General features: G+C 33.2%; 1 protein-coding gene across 10 annotated transcripts in view; it reads right to left on the reverse strand.

Annotated features, from left to right (window-relative positions):
• The window catches only part of LOC118179676 (solute carrier family 15 member 2), a 196,524-nt gene that overhangs the window by 52,572 nt on the left and 123,144 nt on the right, over positions 1–20,808 (reverse strand). For 6 of the 10 annotated variants that reach the window (XM_085818246.1, XM_085818241.1, XM_085818243.1 and 3 more), the window contains 3 exons: positions 7,787–7,883; positions 5,167–5,308; positions 1,911–1,997 (listed from right to left, as the gene is read on the reverse strand). In XM_085818246.1, coding sequence (XP_085674372.1) covers positions 1,911–1,997; positions 5,167–5,308; positions 7,787–7,883 — 326 coding nt within the window. The remainder of the gene's footprint in view (positions 1–1,910; positions 1,998–5,166; positions 5,309–7,786; positions 7,884–20,808) is intronic. The other 4 variants (XM_085818242.1, XM_085818244.1, XM_035348851.2 and 1 more) reach the window with 1 other exon arrangement.

Raw genomic sequence — 20,808 nt, forward strand, 5'->3', positions numbered from 1 at the left:
TACGCCTTAATGTGTCAATATATGCGGACGCGTCGAGAAATTGGAACAGAGAATTGAGACTAAAGTTTTTTGACATAGTTTAATTAATTCATTAAAAATTTGTCGCGCAAAGTTTCAATTGTCTGTTTCGGCGAAACGCGTAATTGAGTTAGCTTGGTTCATTTAAAAAAAAATTTCCCTTGACAAGCCAAAATGAACTTCGAATTGGGCTAATTAACCATTTACCGTTTCTTAATTTTAATATTTTTTATATTTTACCTTGATCAATTAATTAGTATTTTACTATGTTTTATAATCTACTTTTTTCGTTTAGCATATAGGCTACTATCTTTATTTTACCTCGTTCAACTGATTTGCTTTTTTACTGTGTTAAAAATTATCTAATTTGTTTAGCATATAGCATTTTTATCAATTTAACTTGTAAATATTCAATCATTTTTTATCCTCTTTCACACATATCATAGCAACTAAATATGCTTATGTTGGAGTTTTTACGGAGCCACAGTTTTTGATATACATTTGTACATATATATATATGCATTGTATGCATGTATATGTAATATATTCAGGAGCAGGAGGAGGAATTTTGATTGCGTAGAAGTGCTGATCCATAACGACTAGGAAATTGGAGGCGAAGACAAATTAAATCTTCAGTTTTATTTTCAGCTACACACAAGTCGGCACATTAAATGTGCTTGTTCCAAAAAGCTCACATTTAAGATAATTTTGCAGTTAGAAAGGAGGAGCAGACAGCAGTCCAGCTGGGCTAAAGCATAGAAAACAAGTGCGTAATGTTCAGGATGAAGTCAGACTGAGTTAGTTTTGGTTTCCAAAGCATTTTGATTGGACAGTTAATATTGCTGTAAAATTACTATTGGCTGGTTGAGTTTTAGTTCAATTTACATCAACAGAATTAAGTAAGAGTCATATGACATAGATTTTTCTCGAAATGAATCAGTGCAAAAAGATGTTGCTATTTTTAGATTAGAGAACGGAAATTAATTTACGCTGCTAATTTAATCTTTTACATATTATTTTTCTTAGATTTATACATTCGCTACATTATTTCTTTCAAAATAATACATGCGGATAACATTTGGGGGCTACATCCTTTATTTGAAAAGTGATATGGGCAAAAAAAGGGACGATCGAAACTAATAGAACTTCTGGTATTTGTTAAAGGAAAGAAAAGAAAATGATTTTCGATGAAAGTATTATCGATTCAGAGAAATAAATAGTTTTCTTTATGCTAAACGTTATAGGTTACTTTATGGTAAAGTTATAGATTCTTCATGGTAAAAGTTATAGGTTAGGTAATAAATAAAGTACTTGAGAACTGTCTCAGGAAGAATGAGCTCAGAGCGAAATTTCTCAAAGAAATCGGCTTGCATTTAAATTACACGTGAAGGAAAATACGCAACTCTATATAGCCCATTCGTCCAGCATTTAAGAACCCAATTCAAGACGAAATGCCAGTGTTATGTAATTGTCCTATCGGCTCTGAGAAGTTCGTCTGATGATTGAAAGAGAAAAGAAATACAACGAACTATAATGATTAAGTAACTATACATATAGTTCAACCTCCATTAATAAGCCCTCCACTTTACCAAACATTCCATATTAAAAGATAATTTCTAAATCTCTGGATCTTCAAAGCAGACCACCAGTGTACTCCCATTTAACGGACACTCCTTGATAACAAATAAAAGCCTTAATTCTGCGAGTGTCCGCGAATGGGAAGTTTGACTGTATTATATACAGGTGTTATAAATTAGTTCTTAATGCATTTTTTACCGATTACTAAGTCATATTTATCAATAGCTTAGATACGACAAATTGGCAAGCTCAATAATAAATTAGTCATGAGAAAAAAAATGTTAGGTGCTGAGAAAGGTACCTCATAACATTACCTCATATCGCCCAAAGCTGCTGGAATAGATCCAGCAGCTAAAACGATGCATCCTGCTAGGTAGAGAATTGAAATATACAGAATTGTTCTGAAAAATATAAAAATACTATTGTTCAGAAAATACTTAAACAAAGATGTCTTACAGACTGATAAGCAAACAGATCATAAAACATAATAAATAAAATTTCAGTATAAGTAATAATAATAAAAGCTAATGATATATTTGTAAAATATTAGCAAATTATTTCACAATTTTGAAATAGCAATTTAGATTTCTGTGAATAACATGTGTTACCGTGAAAGACCGAAATTGGAGAATGTCGACTTTCACCGGAGAATATCAACATTCACCAAATACGTCGGTGAAAGACCGAATATTTCACTACATTCTTGTACATTCGGACCCTCACCGGTGTATGTCGACAATCACAGATATGCTCTGGTGAAAGTCGAAAAGAGAGGTCATAAAGTGCCATAATAGTTTAAGTTGTTGCAATATATAAGATTTGAATCATATAATTTAGTAAGTTTTTTATTACTGTTATTTTATTTTCTCATTTTGAACGTACTGTATAATTAAGTAAGTTTTTAACTTCTATTACTTTCCTTTCTCATTTTGAATGTATTGTGTGTTTTAGGTTCTTATGTTCTTAAGTTCTTATTTCAAGTTTAAAGTGTGTTTATTCGCGATTGAATTACGGAGAAGAAAATATAATATTGTTATACGTTCAACATTGACCGGTGTAAGTCAAAAATAAGAGTATTTGGAAAATATTTCGGACATACACCAAGAGACTATGTGAATGTTGACATTCACCGGTGAAAGTCGACATTCTCCAGATTTCGGTGTTTCCCCGTAACATATGCATATTATATAAAAATATGTTCCTTTGACCTAAATCAAACCTAATCATTAATAATAATCAAACAAATTTTATTTCTAAAACATAAATTTTAAACGCTAACAACTTTGATAAAAATTTACTAAAATATTTCTTCTTATTAAAAAAATTAAAATATCGTAAATTTAAAAAATGAAAAGAGAAGTTAAATATTCATACTATACAGGTACAATCGTTCCAGAGGAAAAAAGCAAAATAAAATATTCAGTGTTTTTCTGAATTAACTGAAAGGAGAGTAAAGAGACATTTTTGTATTTACTAACTAGTAAAAAAAAAATCAGCGGGAGATGAATAGTTAAGTTTCCTTAAGTGGGCCAATGCGACTTTGCAGCTAAACATAAGCGGGATGGGGCTTTTGGCTAAAGAATTGGATACTGAAAGGGGGGAGCTTTTAGTAAAATTACAGGTACGCCTTTCGGCTTAAATTTGCGACAGAGAGCTGTTATGAGCTAACACTATTTGGGGAAGTGGCGTTTCGTTTGAAAAGAGAAGGATGAAGCCATTGGCTAGGTCTTGGAAGATTCTAACCACTATATACGATCAATCTGACTGGAAGATTTATCGGGCATTAGTAACCAATCTATCGTTTTATACGGATTTCAAACAACTGATCTTTTACTTTAAAAAAATTACAAAACAAAGCTGAAATACAAAATATAAAGAAATTGTATACAAATATATACAAATACAGTGACCAGTTAAATATGTGAATGTATTTACAAAATTCGGAAAAAGCTCATGAGTTACATTCTTTGATGAAATCTTTTTCTTTGTCTATTAAAAGCTGCAAAATCGTCCTCATACCTCTAATAAGAGATGCTGGAAATTTTCCTAATGGCTCCAGAGATAGCGATGGAACCGGAAGTAGGAATTTTCCTTCTTTAGAAAGGCGCGGACAAGATGTTATATAGTGAAAGGCGCCGGCTAGCTCCCCGCTGGTTCGAGCATCGTACGGCTTTTTGTGGAATATTTTTAAGTACTGAGGGAACATTTTAGTGGTCTATGAGGACTTGGTTCAGGAAGTGATCAGTGAAGAGCCTTGCTGCTGGAACCTTCGAAAAGAACGCGAATGTGATTCTTCCTGTTAATTCATTATCCCAGTGGTCTTGCCAAAATCTAAAAGATTCTATGAAAGCTTGATGCTTTGTTGTCTCTTCTGAGTGGAATTTTTCATTCTACCGTATCGAAGTGTATTACACTTTTCACTTCCGTGTCTGTCCGCTGATGCTCATTAAAGCGCATTTACCCAAATTATATCTACACGATGGGAATTTTTTATTATTTATTTTAAGCTTATAATGCTTCTTTTTGTAAATTTTAGGCTATTAACGCTATGAAGGCTGCTGAGACTATCCGTGAAGAGGGTAACTGGATATCTTGAAATTGAGATTCTCCTAACCAGACGAAGGTTCTTTAGGGGTTCTTGTACTTCTGCTTGTAAAACTGTTATCACTTGAGAGAGTAAATGCAACTAGCTTTGCCTCTCCTAGAATCCTCGAGTTCTAGAAGCAGCGTTGCTGCAGGAGTGGCAGTGACTGCCACAGAGACCTACCTCATTTCTATTATGAAGTCATGTTGCCTGTATCACATATTGCAACATATGTTTTAATTTAGACCTTCCTGCATCGTTGAGCTTTACAGCCCGAGCATGCGCTGTTGAGCATTTTTATGTTTCTTCAATGGTACATGTCTATATCAAATTTCGTCAAAAATCTGTTTTTCAGATCTCTGCAGATAATCGACTAACTTTGAAAACATTTTCTTAGTTGAAATGCATAACGTTGCGTTATGACATTAGAACATATTTTCGTTGCAAATATCAGCTTGAAAATGAAATTTGAACTTCGCTGGAGATTTCGGTATATACCAAGTAAGGTTATTCTCCTGAAATGACTACAGTTTAGAGGATAATCCCCCGAACTTTTGCAAATGTGAAAGTGCCTATGATGCTTAGAAACTTATATCTATGGCAATAATGACATTTAGACCATAGTGAAAACATCCCCAAATACAGAGTATTAGGCATATAAATTTATACATTTAACATAATCAAAAGGAAAGGAAGAGAAAAGAAACTTTTTGTGAATTTTTTGGTACCTAGAAAATCATAGATAATAAAAAAAATTATGATGATTTCAGAATGCCAGATATTTTTGTAGAATAAATCTAAACAGAATACCCTGTATTTACAATAAAAAATAATCAATGCGTACCAAAGTGAAAATAATATGAAGTAAAATATTTGGCACATTAAAGAAATGCGATAAGACTAAACATTAAGCAGATTACGAAATCCAAATTACTGAACGTATCTAAATTAAAATACACTACAAAAAATAATTTACAAATATTTACCTGAATTTTCCTAGCCATGAATCTGCTATGATAGCACCAAGTACGGGACTGAAGTACGCGAGCATGGCGAAAAGATGAAAAAGTACGGTGGCATGATTTCCAGAATAGAGAAGACGTTGTGTGAGATAAATAGTAAGGATGGCTGAAATTTATAAAGAAATATTAAAACTTTGTAATAAAATTTCAAGACTAGTTATGCAGTATGAATATAATACCAAATTATACGCAGAAGCAATGTAACTGTTTGCATTCCGAGATTTATTATACATTCAACAACACATTTTCTTGATTTTTGCTTTCTTCGTTTTACTCTTCATCACAAGTAAATTATATTGCATGTTTAAATGTATTCCCACTATCCAAAAGTTACTTTTTATACTTCAGGTAATTAAATGTGTTAACTATGTAAGATTTTATAGTAAATATGTAATTCGTTTTAACTATGTTATGATTTGCTCTTCGTTTCTATCAAATCCACTCTCCTCAAAAAGCCATGCAAGTTTAATCAGCATTTGAGAGCTCATAAATGTCTGAATATATTCAGTTAATACTCGCAGCCTATAGTGCGTGATTAGATTCTTGTTACTTTCATTATTTGTATCATTTACCTACATGTTGTGCGGGATTAGAATTAGATCCCCGTAGTACCAGTAAATAAATTTAATTAATTAATTGTAAATCTGGTGAGAATACGTTTTTCAGTCTGTTTCGTAGTTGGTAGCTGCCCTGATCGGTATAGTGGTTAACGACGTTGGCTCCCGAATCGATATACTAAGGCTGTAATTCTGGAGAAATCATAGATGTTTGTATATGTATAGTGTATGCGGAATGCCATTACTTTCTTTTTAAAAGACTGCGAGACGAACGTCTACTCGAATAATCTGGTTATAGTGGAAAAGGGATGGAAAACCCTCAAGCCATCCTTTTTGAGATGTCATTCATTAAAATTGGGATAACGCTGTATAGTTAGTGTTGGGAGACTATACTTGTTCAGTCGAATGTAAAACTCTGGTATTCTTTCCATTTGCAGCTGTACTTTGATCCGAATGCATTAAACTGACAGATAACTAGTCCTTGTAAGCAGTGAGGGAGATTTAAGCTGTAATTAATTCTTGTCTGTGAGCTCTAGATAGCAATAAAGTCTTTTAGTTTTGCCTTGATTTCTTTTTTTTTTTCCAGTATCATAAATTAATTCAGTTTAGCCAAGCAAATAAAAGCTAACGAGATAATTGAGTTAGACGAAGTTTATCTGAGATTATTAAAAGGCCTGGGAAGGCGAAAATTGAACTGAATTTGAAGTCATAATTCTTAAAATAATAGTCTGGTAAATTAAACACATTATATTTAACTAAGTTATAAATATTAGTTAACTAAAAATTAGAGTTTTGTATGAAGATGCATGGATATAAGTTTCTGCTTCAAAACATCCACGCCTTTTCGACTCACCATACCGTTGGCAAAACCTAAAATAGAACAGCACTATATTAAAATTTAAGTAGAAAGCGGCTAGAAAGCTAGGACGTTAAGTACTTAAAATCATAACTAATGCTTAGGCATTAATTCTAAAAGTAATATTGATTTTGTTTGCTGTGATACTTTAAAATTTTTAAATTCCTATTTGTTTTCATTATTTACTGAATTAAATAATCATCAGATGAGATGCCATGTTGCAGAAGTTTACTTTCTCCAGGACTAACTAGAATTTAGTCTGCGTACGAATCCATTCCAGTGAGCTGTGAATATTTTTTATCGGATGCGTTTCTTGTATTCTCTTTAATTTCATCCACGTGGCGCTGTACAGCCCTAAATATACGACTAAAAATTTGTTTCTTTCATTTGGCAGTTGTGAAAAAATTGTATCCCAGCACAGAAATTTCGATTTACTGGGCTAGCCATGCTTTCTTTTGTGTTCCATAGGTAGCTTAATAGAAAGACTCCTTGAAAACTTGCCTAAAATATTCTGTGACATATCTTGAGAGTCTAAAAAATGCTTTTATCTCTCTTTGGATCAGCATTCCCTTTTTATTTTTAAAGGAAAGAAAAATATCAAAGTTTGCGCCGTTCTTTTTATTCTTTTGACTGTTTCTATACTTGTATGCCATATTCTACAACTGTACCAAGGAACATCATTGAAAAAAATCTCGACTTTGGAGAGGCAAACAGTTGTTTTCTATATTTTGTGCTGAATCTCAGACCCCCGAAACCTGTTTTCGATATATGAATAAAAATGGATAGGTTTTGTGAGAGTGGGCCAGGTTTCATGTTATTTAAAGAGGAAACATTAATAAATTACAAAATTAGGAAACATTAATAAACGGTTTCGTGGCTTCGCACTAACCCGCTTGTATGTAGATAAACAAATCTTCGGTTCAAATTACCATCAGAAACAACGTTTTTTTATTGCGATGGGTTAAACATAAAGTATACTAATTTCTATTTCATTATTTATTACATCATCTATTTCTATAAAAACTTGATGAGCAAGAGAAAATATAGCTTCGCTCTTTCTATAAATAATTTCGCATTTATTTTTAAAAAAGGAAAATAATTAATAATTAACCTAGTTTGAAACTATTTTATCACACGGTTACTAAAATGAACACATTACTAAAATACTTACTCCGCAAGCCATAGTAGCAAAACCTTTCACAAAATTCATTTCCGATGATAAAAAATACAGCTCTTGGATATTTTTTCTTTTCAGTTCCTTCTTCCTGCTAAAAGAAACATATAAAGATTAACGTATGAATTATGTGTTAAGCTTAATATATTTTACTTCACAAATAAGTGAACGAAAATTAAATGAGTGGTTTCTGATAAAAATTTGTTTATTTTATTCCAATTTTATAAATTCAATATTTTAATGTGTATATTTTAGTCAATACTTGAATTTATTAATTCAGTACCTGAACTAAAATCTAAACTTTCTGAACGAATTAAAACGTCCCCTTATTACAAATATCATGACGGCAAAGCTCAGTTCAAAGCAACAAACATAAATCTTACAAAATGACAAACCATTTAACATATAAACTTTCTAATAATTTTCATTAGAACTAGGGAGCATTATTATCTCTTCAGATACGAAATGTACTGGTGTGTCAAATTTGGTGCATAGTATTTCATGCATTGAATTTTGGCCTTCAAATTCCAGATGTCGTTGTCATAGGCAACCATTACTGAAAAAAACACAAACATTTTTTTTTCTAATTATAAATATTAAATATCAAACTATAACTTAAGTTAGGAGGAATTAAGTATAAGTAAGTTGAAGCTGAAAAAAAGGCATTTAAAGGAAACAGGAAATGGATCTTTCTTCTGATGAACCAAAATATTCTGTAATTGTATTTTACTAATTGAATAATAAGAAAGGGAAAAGAAGAACAAATTGTAGATTGTTAGATAAAATTTTCTAAAGTTTTATTAATTAGAAATAGAAAATTGGATTAAATGATCAGATTTATCAAATTATAGTATTCAAATCCTCAAATAATTTATATCAACTTTTCATAGTTACCATGATGGTAATAATTGGATCCTCTCATTTAAAAAAAAAAACGATTCTGTTCAATAGATGGAGTCACATGTAATTTGCTCCCGTATTTGAACTTATGAAACTCGTACACTATATAACGCTGGCTTCAGTTGAATTATTAATTTCTTCCGACTACAGAATACCACTTACCTGCTCGATATTTCCCTACTAGATGAATTGTCCTTAGATCACAACCAAGTCCGAATCTACCTGGGTATCAATTGTTATTATTGCACCAGACAACACAGCCTTTATTACAAACTGGCAAACTTGTGCTCTCTAACAACATTCAGTACACATTTCCAACGATACATTCAGGGGGATGGTATTGATAGCTTGATTAGGAAGTTCACTAACATCATCATCATCACAGCATATGAAAATTCTTCCACTAAGGCTCCAAAGTAAAATACTATAAGATCTCCGGAGCTCATATCATGTATCCAGCAAAGGAATGTCGCAAGACGGAAATGGCAACGTGCAATGCTACCTGGGGGGGGGAGTACAAACTTCAATACACTTCATTGTGCAATTAGGTCTCTTTCTAACTCACAGGAAGAACATCGCTGAACAGTTAATATAAGTTCTCCCACTGAGGTTGATAGTTCCATGTGGCGTGCTGTGGCGCATCTCACGAAAAGCTATTCTGCCCCTCAAAGGCGCAACGAGGATCCAGGTCACCGAAACTGAGAAGACAGAACTTTTAGCTTCGCATCTGGAGTCTCAGTTTCGCATCCAAGATGACCAGACATAAAACAAAGTATCAGACACTATACATCAGTTCGTGAGAAACCCACATGCGAACAACATTATTCCAGTATTCCCATCGGAAGTCTCTGGCTACATCAAGAAAATTAAGAAGAAGAAAAACTCAGGATTAAGAGAAGTTACAAACAAGATTATTAAGAAGTTCTTTTTTTAAATGGCAGGACCCTTAGTTTAATAGGCATTAGCCTTGCGTCACTACAATGGCCGGAAGGGGTGCCCATTTCATTGTAGAAACACCTAAAAGGTAGTCATTGCCTCAATATGAAGGGACGGACAGTTACAAACATGCCTCCTTTGGGATTCGAAACCATGCCCATCGCTACAGTAGTTAGGGTTACTAACCACTATATCGGCTCCTTGAGACAGTTTTCTTCCTTATTAAAATCATTACTCTTGAAATATGAGCATTTTCCCGTCACCATGGAAAACAGCACTAATTATACCGATCCTGAAACCGAACAAGCCTCCTGCTTCACCTACTATCGTTCATAAGCCTGCTATATGCAGTAAGCAAGATCCTTGAAGCTGCAATTCTATCGAGAATAAACTCATAAAAACTTAACTTAACTAACTTTCATAAACTTAAGAAAAAAATCTGATAGTTCAGCATCAATTGGGTTTACGCCGCTGCCTTTCCACTATACATCAGTTCTATCAAATAGTTCAGCACATTGTTGAAGACCTTCAACAGAAAACGTTTACAGTGAGACTCTTCCTGGACATAGCCAAAGATTTGGATAGTATCTGACTGGACTGCCTCATTCGCAAATTTCTCACCCTGGGTTTTCGAAGGGACGTCACGAATATCAATAAATCTTACTTAACAGGTAGATACTTCGTCGTTCGCATCTCAAACACATACTTCTCCCACCGTTCTATCGTGCTATCCTAGCGGGTGTATCCCAGGTATCACGCCTAGTGCCTATACTTTTCAATTTGTAAGTGAACGACACTTCACAGAAAGCTGATACTATATTAGCACTTTACGTTGATGACACTGCAATCCTCACTTGTTCGATATTACAAGCATTACAAAACCACATCCAAGCACTTCAGATTAGGCTAGTTAGATGGAAAATGGAAATCAATGTCGACAAATCTCCAGCTGTTCTCTTCACAAGGAAAAGGAGGATTGATGGAAATATAAAACTGCATAATTCCTTCTTGCCCTGCGCTAGGCGTGTCACCTATCTCGGGGTAATCCTCGAAAAAAATCTAACATGGTCACCAAACGTACAATCCATTACCCGGAATTTCCGTCAAGCTAAACTTTTCCCCTTAATTGCCCGAAACCGCGTTTTATCTCTAGATATGTTACACATATACAAAACCATATTGCATGCCATGCTCAGTTAGCCTGCCCTGTTTGGGTATACGCTTGCAAAACCAACCGAAAGCAACTTGAGACTGCAAAACTGCAGCCTCATACAAACCGCTTGCTCTCTGTGGTTTGTCAGGAATGATATAATAATCCATGAAAAATTGGGAATAGCACAATTTCGTGCCTACTTCCATCACTTAGGCGCACAGTTTCCATTAGAATCTCAAAGAATAACATCAATATTTAGGAACTCAAAGAATAACATCAATCCTATCCATAATTATGAATTCTCGTAACATGTGAAGCGACCAGTGGCCATCTTAAGTAACAATTTGTAAATAATTCATTATATTTCTGTATTTTATTTCCTGCACTGTACAAATTTTGTAACATTTCTTATTGCTCCCGTGTTAAAGCATTTTGTAAAATGTTGCCTAAAATTGTTTCACTTGCTTATGTAAAAATGTGTTTTGATTTGTACTGAAGGAACTTTTAGTGGTAACCTCATGTCATTAGCTTATCACCACCTGTTAAATTTTATGCGCGCAACGATGTCCTTAGACGCCGTTTAATTCTCAAGTAACTCTTTATAATCGACAATTATTCAGACCGTACAATATTTCATAAAAATCAATCAGTTTCAATGGAGGTTGGACATTGAGTTCGAGCCCTCCGGTGATAACACCCCTTTTACTCGCACACATACACACGTAAAAAATACTCGCACCAAAAACAAATTAAATACAAAAAAAAAAAAAAAAAAAAAATCTTAAAGGTTTCGGATTTTAAATTACTTCCAAAGGAGCGTTTTTTAACGTTTTGTGTGTTACCTTTATTTATTAAATATCACGTTCTAAGTACTCAAACTATTAAATTCAGTTCAACAGCAATATCACAAATTAATTTTAAAATGAGTTTATCTTTAGAATTTCCGATACAGAGTCTCGCGCGCTGGAGGTAAAGATGTTTTTTTTTTTTGTACAGGATTGCCATTGCTCGCTTTGAAATCGTTTAGTTTTTTAATCAAAAATTCGTTGAAGTGTTACAAAATATGAAATCGATAATAAAACAAATTTTAGAATTCAAATTAGGGCTTTCACACGCCCATATTCTATGGAAGATTACGTTATTGAAATTTTGATGGCTCTAGGTACCGTTGTTTTTATCACAATGCGAGAAACATACATATATTTATGCAGATTCTTCATTATTTAATTTCTTTAAGACAGAGCGTTAATATATGGTGGCAACGATTTGAAAAGTGATGCAACCTTTTAAAGTTTTCGACGCAAAATGCCAAAACAAAATTATTAATAGTCCTTCAGGGCAAATTGGCCCTTTGGTCTTTAAAAAAAAAACTACTAAGAGAGAGAGACAGATATTGTACTGAATATTTTTTGGCTCAGAAAAGATGTGCATCAGGTTCTCTCGAAATATACACAGATACTTTCCTAAACTCAGTACCAATGTAATGCTGAACTTTTTCTAACACCTGCAAGCGTAACTCATTCTTATTTTAAAATTTAGAATAAGTATTATTCATTTTAAATGTGCTGATATAAATGTGTTTTTACTACAGCGGACACAGTAATATTAAATCAAAGATTTCTGTTTATAAATCTTCATGAAAACTAAAATATAGGCCATTCACTTTTTAAAAATTAACATTTTAATATGAAAAATTAAAACATACTCATTCCTACTACTATAAAATAAAATTAAAAAAATAGTAGGAGTTATAAAATGTCAGCTGCTTAAATAAGACATGACAATACATTGAAGCATACAAAGTAAATTTAGATTAAAATTTATCTCATTCTTCTCTTCTAATTTCACTTTACACCTCAAAGATGTCATGAAATACGTATTTGCTATATTTCTTTTTTGTTGTCTTATCTGCTACTTAACACATAATGGCTCAGAATGTACACGAATACGGCGATAAGATAGTAAAAATAAAGATATATTATCAAAAAGCGGAATTGTCTTGTCTTAAAATTATACTTTTCTTTCCGATAAAATTTGCATCCGACGAAGCCAGATATTTTGGTAACTACAAGCATGTCTCAATACTATTTTCAACTAGTAAATTTTATTCCCATTAGTCTCACCACTCTCCAAAAATAACTAGGAATACAAGAAAATCTAAAGCAGAAAACACAGAAGATGAAGCAACATAAAAACTCTTAAAATACAAGAAATAAAAAAATATTAAGTAAATAGATGAATAATAAATAATAACAGAAGGATGTCTATTGACTCACACTGTTCTCGGCATCACAGATACAAAATATTTTAAACAAAATTACAAGATATTTACAAACTTAACAAAATATTTTTAACAAAATTATAGATGTATTAAGCCTACATTTTTATTTATGACAGAAAATATCATAGAAAATAAACTACTTGCATAATTTACATAGTTGCACTATTTTTGCATGAGGATCCATTCATTTTGCTTGAAAGCTTTCCAAACAGAATTAGAATATGTTTACTAACTTCATACATTTAGGAGGCATATTTCTTTCCATATGTTGCCTTCTTCTCCAAAAGAATCTTAGTTTGTTACATTCGGCAACAATTTTCGTTAAACTTGAAGCAAACTTATGATTTCCGCATGCTTCCAAGAAGTAAACATATCAAACATTGTTACTTATATGAACTGAACTTGCGATTCTTTGACACTGCAGTGATAATTTAATAAAATTTTCTTAAAAAACACCTGTATTTATACTCAGAATGAAACGAAGTTATTATATTTGCGGTTGATATATTGTAGAATATACCAATCGTACACTCAGAAGCCAGAAATATGGCCGTACAGTTATCCAAGAAAAATGGTTGTTAGTAAGAAGTTACGGAAGTTCTTTGGAATTTGGGGGTCTAAGGAATCTCCAGAGGGAAAGTTTTTATGAAACCCATGCTTTTCAAAATTATTTACGGTGTAACATCTGTTACACCGTAAAAGGAAACTGACAAGCAGAAATGGTTCGGAGTGAAATAGCAGCTGAATGTTTCTGAATAATGTGCAAAAAGATCGTCTCGTAACGTTCTCGGGCTGCATGTATGTCGAAGATACGCATGTCGGATTATTCGATGTGGCGGATCACTAGATATGTCGGGATGATCATTGGATACTGAATTATTGGATTTTTACTGCATCCACTGTAAGATAATATCTAACATTATTAGACAACTACTTTAAAAGAAATTGACAATTCTAAATAGTAGCCATTTTGCGGGCCCGAGTAGATATGCAGAACTACTTTTGATTCAGAGAATACGAACATCTTAATATTGTAAATCTTAAATCTTAAATACTTAACATCTTAAATGCATAATATAAAACATCTTAAATACCTAATATAGTGAATTATTGCTTACATTTTCTAATTCCCAATTACAGATGTGCCAAAGTTGGGGTAAATGAGGCTATTACAACAGATGAAAAGAGGAAGAAATGAAAAACAGCAAATTAAATATTAATTTGAAAGAAGATACGTATGCATTTAGGGCCCCAGCTCTGAGATTTGCCTCAGGTGGTAAAAGTTTTTGTCGCAGCTCTAAATTCAGCCAAAGAGCGACCTCTGATACTTTAATGAATTAAAAATGAAAATTAGTTTGCCACAGCTAACGGGTATTGTGTTTGTAAAATATAATTTAAAATCAAGCAACTTTCAGTCTCAAAGATGGCTAACTCCATATGTTTGGTTTCTTCCGATTGCAGGGAACCAGAGGGTGCACCGCGCAAAGTTTAGTAGCGTTATAGAACGCCAATGGAGTGGATATTCCAAGGTCATGGGCATCTTGGAAAATAGTTTCTTTACTTCCTCCAAAGAATTTTCGCGAATTACATATAAAATATCATCAGTATAACATAACACTCTCACAGAGCTTAGACACTGTTTTTTAACAATCTATACATTACAATGCTCCAAGACAGCGGAGACACTTCAGAAAGCCTGTGCACATCCTTTGTAAACCCTTCTTTCAATGCAAATATTCTTATTAAATCCAAAGATGTCCATCTATAGAGTCAAAGGCTCCCGAGACGCCGAAGCCATAGCCATATGGAATTCAGATTTTTTTATGAGCGAATAATATTGACAAGGCCATAAACAGCATTTTCAGTGGAGCGGCATGGTGTAAATCCGTACTGGTTTTATAACTTATCCAAAACTTTTGTGCGAAATTTAAACAAACATATAAGTCTGGTCGCCCCACTAAACTCTGGAATAAGCAAAACTCTAGAAACTTTCCACACTTAAGGGAAATAGCATAAATCAATACATTTATTACACAATAACACAAAGAAATTAGAGTATTTCCAAAATAAGAATTTTACCATAGTGGCGATCTGGTCCTTGGGCACTACGATTACGCAGTTTCTTAACCACATTGCCAATTTGCTCCAAACTAAACGGCAAATTATCCAAAACGTATCCATCATCCTGCAACCTATCCGCACCCCAAAAACCATCTTCAACAAAGCCACAGTCAAAATTCCTATTAAAATGACCCTTAATAGCCTCAAAATTATTCACATCAGTATTACATTTTTCTCTCATAATCATTTTCGAGACACGTGTTTTACCACTAGCCGCACGAAGAAATCCTCCCTAATATTTTGCACTCTCAACAAAGAATCTTATTTTACTTTGATTTACTATCTTTATAATTTTCTTATATGCAACATGTTCGTTTTTATATAGGATATTTCTTTCTATAAGAACATATTCATCAACATCTTTAATCGGATACAGTTTTCTAAATGCGCGAATCCGTCGTTTCAATTGTCCACTACAGAATAACATTCTTATCTTTCCTCTTAAGATTCTTCGGTTCAGGCGCGATGCTGACGTTCTCTTAGGTACCCGCGATGATTTTCGCTATCCCAGTACAAAAACAATTCAAGATTTTCGAACATGTTTGAGTTCATAATTCACTTAGTGGTTGGTGAAGTCCATATAACATGGAAGAAGGGATCGAGGTAAGTTAGAAGAGTTCAACGTCATAGTTCATCAAGCGATGTATGTAAACACGAATGAAACTTTGCTCTAATTAACAAATGCTGCAACAGGTCCAGAAAAAGGCAAAAGCACAGAAGGCGCGTTGATGGTAATGTGCGAATCAGCAGTGTAAGCAGGTTTCAAAGAAATGCCAACATATTTATAATTAGTCAGTGAAAATAGCGTAATACATTACAAGAGCAGTCAAGAACAATAAATGCATATAAGGAAAGAAACATGAGAGGTGTAACAAAATAAAAGTGGTGCTGAATGACATTAGAAACATAGGTAAGCTAATTTAACAGTACAAAGATTATGTAATGTGCCTTAACATGACCATTGGCCTTTTCCTATTTGCATTTGCTAGACCCTATTGGTTCTATCAACTTATATATTTTCCAATTTAACTATAAAGTTATCAAGCTCATCTTTCTCTGCAATATTCCTCCTTATTTTAAATGTATCCTTCCTTAAATTCTTCATTTTGTTCCTTAAAACTTTAACATATCTTTCGACTCTTTACGTGATGGAGAAAGAATCGAAAGATATGTTAAAATTTTAAGGAGCAAAATGAAGATTGTAAGCAAGGATGCATTTAATTTAAGGAGGAATACTGCAGAGAAAGTATAGCGCGATGGAGAATCTTATTTCTTAATTATATTCGAAACATATTTCGTTCAAATTAAGAGAAATATATTTATGATTGCTCCATAACTCCTCTAGTTCAATAAATAATTAATTACACCATTCTCGCTAGAAACAGAAACCGTAACAATTGTATCTGAAATCAAATCTGCCGCAAATCAAATATTTTCATTGGCACACTCAAGAGCAGATCTACTACCATTCATCATTACCGCTCTCCAACCCTTTTCAAACAGGCAGATTTATTTTCAATAAGATATAGTTCCTGCACAGTTATTGGGTTAAGTCAAGCCCAATAATTTCTCTGTACTTTGCAGCTGGCATGCTGAAACTGAACAATGATTATACTATTTAATAATTTCATAGGGATAAAACAAAAATTTAAAAAATAATAAAAAGATCTGAAAGCTTTCAGATTTTATACTACTCCAAAAGGGGGCATTTTTTCATTTACACATACATACGCCTTTCGAGAGCATTTGGGCTAAAAATATTTAAAAACAGCATATAATTAAAATTTCCGATATAAAGTATAGCGCGTTGGAGATAAGAATATTTTATTCCGTACAGTGTGTTGCCACTGCTCGCTTTGAAATCATTGAGTTTCCTAATTTGAAACTCGATATATAATACAGCAAAGTTTTTCTTTCGTTAAGTGATATCATTCATGTATGAACATCGTATGCAGCTAACCCTATTTTTTTAGTATTTTTTAGTGTGTCCGAATATTTTAGACCTTTTTAAATAGGTATTGGCCTGAAGAAAAAGGCCTGAGTGGGTAAGATTTCTATCCAGTTGTCAATCTGTTACTTTCCAACTGACATTTTGCATTAATGCCGAAAACTCTGTGACTAGCACAATTTTCTTTTTTCTTTATTCATACAAAATAGAAAACGGACATAATCACCGGAATAGGTACAATAAAATTTAAACTTTGCCACAATTTCTTTATAATTTTATAAGATAAGGAACATTATACATAATCACTCTACGTGAGATAAATTTCCTGCTCCTAACATATACCGTATTCCTCAAATTTTGTTCATGAAGTTCCTTTGTGTCATTCTTATCTTTACAAATACAAAGTTCTGTGCTTTAAGTTGAATATAGAATGTTCTGTGCTCGCGAGAAGTGTAAATAACTCACACAAAATTCAAGTCTGGAGTAGCGACTTTTCAAAAATTCGCCCAGCGGGCAGATTACGCTGAAACCACTCTCAAGGAAAAAAGTCAAATGCAACTCAATGAGTGAATTCACTTCACTTCAACTTGGTTAAATGTAACATTGTCCTCCTCGTTATGCCTAACTGCAATTATAATTTTTAAACTCTCTCTTTTTTAAAAGAAGTGGATTCAAATATAAATCATTGATAAAAATGCAAATCAGGGCACTTAAGTAAAACAATAAATGCATTTAAAACATACAGTGCTGTCTATTTACTAAAAAAAAAAAAAATTATTCAGATGTAAACATTGTCTGCCTCACCAGGCCCAACCACAGCTAGATAATTTAAATACAGTAAGACGCCGCTTAACGCGGGGGATACGTTCCATCGAAGTAGAGCGTAATGCGAAACAGCGCTAAGCGAGGCTATCTTAACATGTAAATAATGGGGTTAGGGGAAGACGGATAAAAAATGGTTAGGCATTAAATTTAATAATGTTTTTTTTAATAAAAATAAAATCAAACATTTATTTCTTACAAAAATAAAAACAATATAAACGCATATACTTTTAAAAACAAATAAAATTCTCAGCCAGATCATTCAGTCTATTCTGGGTTTCCAATTTTCTGCCTTTTTGTCAAGAAGGCATTATGATAGATTGGCTTAATGGCATATTGCGTTCAATTTTGTCGTATAGACAGTCGTTTTTCCATTTCCTCTATAATGTTATTTCTAGAACGGGTAATTCTAGTTGCAGAGCTTGACGTAGTTGCAGTTGCCGATGACAGTATTTTTTCTTTATTCTTAAGAATTGTCCTTATTGTTGAAGTTGCCAAAATCAATGCAGCGCTAATTTGAGATTGACGTTGACCAGAATCTAATCTTCTAATCACTTGCATTTGAGTTTCCAGTGAAATGCTTTTTCTGGTTGCTTTCTTTTCTTGTGTTTTACTCGTATTATCACCCATGATAAAAACTAAAGATCATAATATTTGTCACTGTATTATTAATCGTTATAGTATTATATATCAAATTTACAATAATGTCAACAAATGTTGTTTCAAATGATAAAAAGCAAGAAACACAACTACACTGTTTCGGATATGTTATTTGGAAACCTAGCGCTGCGCACAATTTCGGAGAATCCCCGGGTTGAAATAAAAGAGCGCTAAACCGAAACAGCGCTAAACGAAACAGCGTTAAGCGGGGTCTTATTGTACTCATATCTTAAAAAAAAAATTTACATAAATGCAAAACATTGATAAAAAGGCAAACCAGTGTACTTAAACAATGTCTGCAATTATAACATAAGACAAAATAACTTGAGCTCAAAAAAAAAAAAAAAAAAAAAAAAAAAAGCCGCCAAACACACCGAGTGTAGCAGTTGCCAGCCATTATGAAAGGAAGTGTAGAATGAAACTATTATATTAAGTTTATAAGTCATTATGTTTATTTCATTTATTTCAGAGAAGAAAACATGAAAAAAGGAGCAAAGCCCTCACCGGAATTCGAGTACCGAATCTTCCAGTACTTGCCGAACATGCTTCAAATTACACCAAGAAGGGACGCAGTAAGGAGATAGAAAATAACCTTACATTAAAAAGCGCCCGGAGAGGAAGGAACCCAATGGCCAAAATCTTGGCAGTAACTATTCTAGTATACCACTTTTTAGGCCGGACGCGAGCAGCTGCAATTGTTTTTATTGACGTTATTAGAAATACTGAAAAAAAAAGAGCTTTTTTTTTTTCCAATGTGTTTGTAGTCGTGTTTGTTTTACGCCGATTTCCTAAAATCAAACAAAATGTTCAAGATATATTAGTTTGTCCTCTATCATGTTCTCGTTTACTTTTCCTAATCTACGGATAAAACGGAAAACATCAAGTTACTAATATTGACTTCCGACAGCGGAGGAAACACAACAACTCACAACAAATATGTTGTTATCGCTTTAGCTTTTCAGGCGCATTACTAAATTATGCCCATCGAATAATCCTAACGGTAAAATAAAACTTCATTTCATCATGTAAAAATGCGAAAATATTACCAGGACTAACATTTGTTTTCCCTAAATCGTTGCGATTCTAAAAAATTATATTTTTTGTGTCTAAATAACTAAATATGGCATTTTCTGCGAGCTTTTTTTAAAGCCAAAAACACTAAAATCCAAAACTGAGTTACTTTGAAATTTCTGAAACAATCGAAGCATTAAAATTTATTGCTTTCGTAGAAATTTCCTGTCCAAGCTGCTCGTGAGTCGTTAGAAAAATAAGAAGCCAGTTTAGCTACTAAAAAGCAGCAAGTATTGTTCTCCTCTCTTGTTATTTTTGCATTTTCACGCAGCTTGGCGACAGTGATGAGTATGATATCCACAGGAATCATAAACGGATTTTAGCCACTAAAACCAATCATCCATACAAAAGATAGCACAAAAAAAAAAAATTTAGCAGTGGCGCAACTACATCAAAAATGGATGATGGTGCCGGCACGCTGTGCTGATGGGGCGACTGGTAACTGGCTAATTTGCGATCTGTTAGGTTGCGTAATCGTTCTACTGTATAGAACTAAAGCATATTTATTATAAATCTATAAGATGCTCTATTAACATCACATTGAAGGCATAGAAATAATTATTGTAAGTTTTGTTCTTATTAAGTGAAGATCTAGCGGCAAAAGTCTTTCTTAGTCGAGAGTTCAAGAGCATTCTAATCTGTTGCTCTGTTTGAAACAATCTGCAGACTGAATTAGTCACGCCATCTCAAAACTTCGTTGTGTTTTACGTCCTCTAATTCGTTATAATTGAAACGATATCAGATAAGCAATAGGATCATTGGTCCGTCAGTCTCCCTGAAATCGAGGTTTTGATGACAGACACAATGTAGATCGCTAAAATCTCTTGACACTGGTCAGAATTTTTTGTCAAATGCAGGTGTTACAGAACGAATTTTTGTCTCTGCACTGTCAGAGTATGTTGTCTCACACCCCGTAACAGCTCGAAGACTGCAACTTGTGGGGGACCGCACACATGAATTTCTTATCTTTTGGGACCGCCGAAGAAGTTAGTTATCTATTAACTCATTTTACCTTTTAATGTGCTTAGAAAATAATAACGTATAATATATAGTTATAAATAATTCAATAATATTATTAAATTATATAACATTATTTTACTATTAATAGATTATTTAATGACATATTA

The sequence above is a fragment of the Stegodyphus dumicola genome, chromosome 6 (assembly GCF_044657685.1).
Source record: "Stegodyphus dumicola isolate Sdum_Otavi_A_Nest chromosome 6, ASM4465768v1".
Lineage (NCBI taxonomy): Eukaryota > Metazoa > Arthropoda > Arachnida > Araneae > Eresidae > Stegodyphus > Stegodyphus dumicola.